General features: G+C 42.6%; 1 protein-coding gene across 2 annotated transcripts; it reads left to right on the forward strand.

The window, feature by feature from the left end:
- Positions 1-2,280: 2,280 nt before the first annotated feature.
- On the forward strand, positions 2,281-5,887 carry LOC123085154 (superoxide dismutase [Cu-Zn] 2). 2 transcript variants are annotated; one of them, XM_044506753.1, is made up of 7 exons: positions 2,281-2,487; positions 2,586-2,687; positions 4,025-4,120; positions 4,229-4,260; positions 4,353-4,428; positions 5,442-5,495; positions 5,621-5,887. In XM_044506753.1, the coding sequence occupies exons 1-7, from the start codon at positions 2,382-2,384 to the stop codon at positions 5,647-5,649; spliced, it is 495 nt and encodes a 164-aa protein (XP_044362688.1). In that variant the 5' UTR covers positions 2,281-2,381; the 3' UTR covers positions 5,650-5,887. The 2 variants fall into 2 exon arrangements, with proteins under 2 accessions (XP_044362688.1, XP_044362687.1); XM_044506752.1 differs by having other exon boundaries at positions 5,442-5,649.
- The last annotated feature ends 951 nt before the right edge of the window (positions 5,888-6,838 follow it).

Raw genomic sequence — 6,838 nt, forward strand, 5'->3', positions numbered from 1 at the left:
TGCATCACACAATTTCAGATTCATAATATTCAATCCAACAGAAAGAACTTCAAAGAGTACTCAAAGATTTCTTATCGGAGAAAGGAATATAAAAACGCGTATCAACTCCTATGCATAGATTACCCCAATCTCACCACGGGAGTCCGCAAGTTGATAACCGAAACATACAACAACTGAATCAATAGAACATCCCATTGTCACCACGGATATCTCATCGCAAGACATACATCAAGTGCTCTCACATCCAAAAAATTCAATCCGACATAACAAAACCTCAAAGGAAAACATTCAATTCATCACAAGAAGGTAGAGAGGGAAGAACACCATAAAATCCAAATATATTAACAAAGCTCCCAGTACATCAAGATCGTGCCAAATCAAGAACACAAGAGAGAGAGAGAGATCAAACACATAGCCACTGTTACATACACTGAGCCTCGAGGGTGAACTAATCCCTAACTAGTAACACATATCCGTGATTGAGATAATTTCTCCAGTGACACTCTTTGAGGGCGTGTCACTTCTCCATCGCTCATTCTCCCCCACCCCCTTGGGCAATGCTCCCCTTCGGTGGAGAATTGGTATCTTCTTTGTGCATGCTCGATGGGCCTGAGTCTTCTCATGTCATCATCTGCAACTCGAGACACGCAAGGGCACCCTTCCGTTGTGTGTTGGATGGCTCAGGTTTGGTCATCGTGCAACTTCTTATTGATGGCACCTTGTGGTATTCCGTGTCGGTGGCTTCAGTAGTGCTACTGTTGGAGCTCTTAGCCTATGTCATTTTAAATTTTCCTCTTCCTGTCTCATGGTGTAATGTGCTACCTCGACCACATCCCTGTTTTTGCTAGTGGTCTATTGTATGTGCTTATGACATAACTTGTGTTGCATCACCCAACCACCTATTCTCAACTCTAGAAGGTGATCCTTGTGTTGTGTTGTAACTATGTTATTGGTGTTTTGTATTTTCTGTGTTCTTACTTTGGCGAGTTGTATTGCCCTCGGATTGTTAAGGTTTTCGATCTGATTTTCTTTATATAATTGATCAAATCTCTTTCAAAAATGAGATCACATTCGTGTGCAGATTCTCCCCCTAAACTACAAGACTTACCAAATGCAAAGTTATGTTCTCATTCATTCTCTTCTCTATTTCCTTTTTGTCATCAAGCCTCTCATAGCTTCGATTTGCACTATCCATCAGGATGTATCAAAATCGATATAAGAATCAATAAGATAAAATGTGTGCAATTTAATTTCTCGATTCGATTCAATAGAAGGCCAAAGAGATACATGTGATCGGATTTATGGTTGGGCGAGTTGGTATCGGCCTATACTTAGCTTAAGGCTGGACCATTCACTTGTCTCATCTTGTGAAGCGCTAGCTCCACTTAAGCTTGAGTTATTCTTACGATTAAGATTGTTTTATTAAGAGAAGGCATCTCACGCTTGCACCCCTTCGCTCATACGCAAGGGCACCCAGCCGCTAGGGCTTCCATGCCTCCTGCCCGCACCAACGACAATCAACCTTGTCTCCTGTGGCATTAGGGCCATGGAGACACAGTGTATCCCAGGCCTTGTCTATTGGTGGGCTTCGTTTTTGGATGCTCTTTTGAGTTTTGGTGGCTTGTGTCCTGCTCGGAGAGGCGATGCGATGGCTATTTGAAGACGGAATAAGGCTCTCCCTGCCTAGCCTCCGTCCTAGTGAAGTTTCTAGCGCCATCGGAGGGCGTGTGAAGGTCTTTCTCCGGCGAATCTCGTAGGATTGGGTTGGCGCTTGTCTTCGATGGATTCACATGGATCCAGTCTTTGTTCTTATGTGTTTGTGTGTCTACAGGTTGGATCTTTTTAATTTATACTTCTCTTCATCAGTGGTGGTTGCTATTCTGGTGTCTTGATCCTGCAAAGCCTTAGCACGACGACTTCCCGACTATCTACTATAACAGGGTTTGCGCTGCTCCGGTGAGGGAGAGGCGATGACGGCGGCGCGCCTTTGGCTCGTTACAGTGCTTGTTGTCATCGCTAGGTGATTTTTACTTCGGGTGTTATTTGTGCTACCTTGACAATTGATGAATACCACTAGGTCTGAATTTTGCTTTAAAAGGCCGCTCTATTAAAAAAGAAAAAAAAGAAGCTCATGTGGTCTGACCACCTGAAACTTTCCATTGGAAAATATTTCCTCCGTCCCATAATAATATAAGAACGTTTTTTGACACAGTGCAACAGATGTTTTTTTTTTTTTTTTGAGAAACAAGCGACGGAATAGCTAATGATAAGCCAGAAACGATTCTATCAAAAAGAAAAAAAAAACAGAAACGAGAGGCAGAGCCGGCGAAGAGGGGGAAAAGCGATCCGCTCTGCACCGAGGCGACAAAGGGCAGGAAGAAATGGCAGGGAAACCCGGCAGCCTCAAGGGTGTCGCCCTCATCAGCGGCGGTGGCGCCGACAGCGCTGTCGCCGGCGCCCTCCACTTCGTCCAAGACCCCTCCTCCGGTATATGCTCACTCTACTCCATGTTCTCTACAGCGGTCCTAAGCCGCGCTCTTCTCGCTGATAAGAGTGATACAGTTTGATCTCCCTGTGCGTGCTAGGGTATACCGAGGTGAGGGGGAGGGTCTCGGGCCTCGCCCCGGGCCTCCACGGCTTCCACATCCACGCCTTCGGCGACACCACCAACGGCTGCAACTCCACCGGTCGGTAGCCTTTCTCTAGCTTGTGTGACTTGGACCTGTCCAATCGAGGATACTGGTGGTTCAGATATAACTGCATCTGGGAATTCCTTGCAAGGAAGTAGAAATAAATTCAATATAGCGATATATTTATCTCAATTGCAACGATTTACGTTTGAATTCATCTGTCTTGTGGTCCGACCATATGAGGCATAAGGATTTGTGCGCTTTATAATCGCTTTTACAAATTGAGCATTTGAGCTGTGCAGTGTGGAATGGCCTAAACTGAATCTGTTGTTGATAAACAAGTGCCTGTGCATAATTACTGGTCCATAGGAGTTGGAATAAAGAGAAAAATGAGTTCAGGCACTGTCAGGAAACCCACTGTTTGCGCTTGGCCTCGAGCACAAACTATGGGGTGGAAACCTGATGCCACCAACACCTATTACATGCCTTGATAGTTCACACAAAAACAGATAACCCCCAGTACTGGGTAGAAGCTGCACGTCACTTTCCCAGAAATATTACAGATTATTAAGCAAGTGAGGCTCTACTCTATGAAAAGCAGATATGCTGCCTGCGCCAAGTTGGTCATAGCCTGAATCATCTCAGAAGAATAGCAGTTTGAAACATTTGCAGAGAGAAACCTGTTTCTTGAGGGGATATCTAACACATTTATCTTACTTGCGGAAATTTACACCTTTGCTGGCAAGTGGAACTAGTTTTTTTCTCGAATACGCACGAGTGTGCGTACTATATTATATAGAAAGGGGATGGGTACAGACCCAAGTCCACAGTTGATGATACAACAAAAACGAGTACATCAACCAACGCCACACCCTAAGCATACAGCTCGTGAGTCTACTATAGATAAGTGGAACTAGTTAGTACCTGTTGATGGAATGTGCAGCAATCAGTTTGCGCTGTTTTTGCAGCAAGCTTGTATAAATTGATGCAAGTTTAATGTTGGCTACGAAATATGGTTTCCAGTGTTGAATTATCCGTTCCTTCGAGTTATCATATGGGACTACTGACTACTGCTCTTCTCAGAATAGTCTGCTGGTGTCTTACTAATAGATGGGATGGTGAGTTTGTTCATGGGATATTGTAGTTCAGTGCATTTTAGACTTTGGATTCTGGTCTCTTCTTTGCTAATGGCTAATTGGAGCTGAGATAAAAACTATATTGGCTAATAAATAGTTATCTTTTTAGTTTAAGCTACATACACATAAAATTTGATCGGGGTATCTTGTACAGTTTCTTGCAAACATCATATTCCATGGATAGGGATTAAGTTTTGAAGAAAATGTACATTGTGTGGAAACTTTATGCTGTGCTGATCAATTTTATTTGTCTAACAGGACCCCATTTCAATCCTCATAATAAGTCCCATGGAGCACCGGTTGATGATGAACGACATGTGGGCGACCTGGGAAACATACAAGCCAACAAGGATGGTTAGTTATATGACTACTCAACAGTTTTTTAGGGGAAGGCAACTATGGGTTAAGTTACTGCCTTGAAGTAATCCCTGTTTTTAACAACACACCACTTGTTTATTTCAGGTGTTGCAGAAATCTTCATAAAGGACTTGCAGGTTCCATTGCCCTGAAAGATGTAAAATATTTTTTGATCATCTTGGTATAATTTTATAATGTACTGGTAATTCATTTCTGTTGTTGTATGAAGATTTCACTAAGGGGGCCTCATTCCATACTGGGAAGGGCAGTTGTCGTTCATGCTGATTCTGATGACCTAGGAAAGGGTAAGCATTTTAACCTAACTGGAAGATGTATATTTCTGTAAAAATAAGGCCGGTCTTCCTTTTATATGTACATATTCAGGAATAAGATCGATGGAACTTCTTTCAGAAAAAATATGATTGAATGATTCACTGTAGTTTGAAGCAAGTAACTTATAGTGCCACACTAGCACCTGCTGAACGAAGATGTTACTTTGTATATAATGTTGATATCATACACTTAAATGGCTTTCCTTGAGCGCATGGTTCATTCAGTTCCCGAATTAAACCAGGACCATGAGTGACACTGGATCATGACTGATTGCTGAAGTTTGCCTGGAGTGTAATGGATTACTATATCCAACTGATATGTGATTTGCTCAAGCCTATTAGTGTATGAAAATTTTGGTGTGTTGCAAGCAGCAGAGCAGAACACACCAGGCAAAGATAGCGCCACGTTACAGGATTACTGTACCATGGGTTATGTCATTCTACACTTGTAGGCACTGAACGGCTAGTCAGTATTTTGAAGTATGTTTTGTTTTGTGCATGGCATAGGCTTGATGAGAACTCGTACTCTGTTAATGACAATAGGGTAGCAGTAAAATGTTCTGACTTTGGATGAAACGAGAATTTTGTAATGAGTTATGCCGCAATCTGCCACGTTCTGTTGTCTTAATTATCAAGCACTGTTGGGTGATATATACATGTCCTGCTACATGGGTTAATTTGCCGCAGGAGTCATTTGGATGCTTGGGGAAAAAACCCTGCATATCTAACCTCGTTTTGCATTCAATTTGAATTTCTAAAACGAGTATGATACTTGCTCTGTTTCATCTGATGATGGTTTCCTCTGCACTCTATCCAAGCTTACCTATGCTCTGCTGCACTTGAAACGTCAAGCATGTATTTCCTTGTTTTCTGTAACCATTGGGCGACTGCAGATTCGTGAACATTTGTACTACTGTTTAGTATAGGTCTTGGCCGGCATTCGCATATTTAACTGCTCCTGACTATTTTCCTTTAATATTTTGTAGGTGGCCATGAACTCAGCAAGTCAACAGGAAATGCAGGAGCCAGAATTGGATGTGGTAAATGGCAAACCCTTTATTTGTTTTCAACACTGAGCAAATGCACACACAAGGTGCTGCTTTCTGTAAATGATTCTCTAACACCGTGACTGTACTCAATACATATGTCCTCGAATAACTTGTAGGTATCATTGGAATTCAGCCGGCTGTTTAACAAAAAAAATACAAGAGCCGTTGGAGTCCATGTTGGTATTGCTGCGCGCAGACAAGGAAACAGTGATATCGTTGAAGATCATACATTTTGATGTGATATCATTGTGATCAATTTTTTTTTAGAGAAATTGTGATCAATTATGTAAATGTACACTTCATATCTTCTTTTTTTGTGGGTAAAGTACTCTTGATAATAATATAATTTTAAACAAAAGAAGATAGAAGGCTGCGCCAACTTACATCAACCTGCTCCCAGTCCTGAACCTGCACTGATGTTGCATGATCGTAACAGAGCTTATAACGGATGCTTGTTTTTATAACAAAGCAAAATAACACAAGACCTTTTGTTGTTGCATACAGAATATGCGACAATACACATCTCTCGCCATATAAGGTTCATTGAGCTGAATGAATGACTCAGAATAGACACGAATGCTGTACCATTGTATCAAACTGTTACTGCGGTCCAATGTGCGCAGTTCAAACTTGTGTTAGATAGATGGTTGGATCCCACTGCCGAGTGCTTAAAAACGGCTCATCCTAAATGAATGAATAACTCAGAATAGACATGTTGCGGGTAAGACTAGTATAGGATCAACCTAAAAATTTCATATTTAGACAATCCAAAAAATTCTGAAAATAATTTACACCATACCTGCAGGTTATATCTACAACTAACAAAAAATAATTTACACCATACCTGCAGGTTATGTCTACAAAAGGTTGATCTCACCTAAGGGCAGATCCTATACAAGTCTTCCCCCGGATGTTGCATGATTGTATCAAACTGTTACTGCGGTCCAGTGTGCGCGGTTCAAACTTGCTGCCGAGTGGTTAAAAAACGGCTCATCCATCCATCCTGTGTTAATTAACCAACCAAGCTCCTTGCAGCACAAGAATCACCGTATAGATGACGTCCTTGACCCCATCCGGCCGTGACCGTCACCCTTGCAAGCCGCGACCAGACCACCAAAGACGACGGTCCCAAGACGCTCAAGCCAGGCGCTAGCAGCCGGCAGCGGACGATCGACCAAGCAGTAGAGAACAGAAGGACATCAATAGACCTCCAAGCTCCGTATTTTTTTAGTGATCGCCTTCAAGGCTTCGGTGACACTGCATTGCCGATACCAAGGTCAGACCCGCGCAAGAGAAATGCCTCGACGGGAACCCGACGCGGCGGAACGCGCCAA

The sequence above is a fragment of the Triticum aestivum genome, chromosome 4A (assembly GCF_018294505.1).
Source record: "Triticum aestivum cultivar Chinese Spring chromosome 4A, IWGSC CS RefSeq v2.1, whole genome shotgun sequence".
Lineage (NCBI taxonomy): Eukaryota > Viridiplantae > Streptophyta > Magnoliopsida > Poales > Poaceae > Triticum > Triticum aestivum.

Excerpts from the sequence above, each read along its gene's own strand:
- LOC123085154 (XM_044506752.1), top strand. The coding sequence starts at position 2,382 with ATGGCAGGGAAACCCGGCAGCCTCAAGGGTGTCGCCCTCATCAGCGGC. Across the intron at positions 2,488-2,585 it reads CGTCCAAGACCCCTCCTCCG|GGTATACCGAGGTGAGGGGG; the intron begins GTATATGCTCAC and ends TGTGCGTGCTAG. Across the intron at positions 4,429-5,441 it reads TTCTGATGACCTAGGAAAGG|GTGGCCATGAACTCAGCAAG; the intron begins GTAAGCATTTTA and ends AATATTTTGTAG.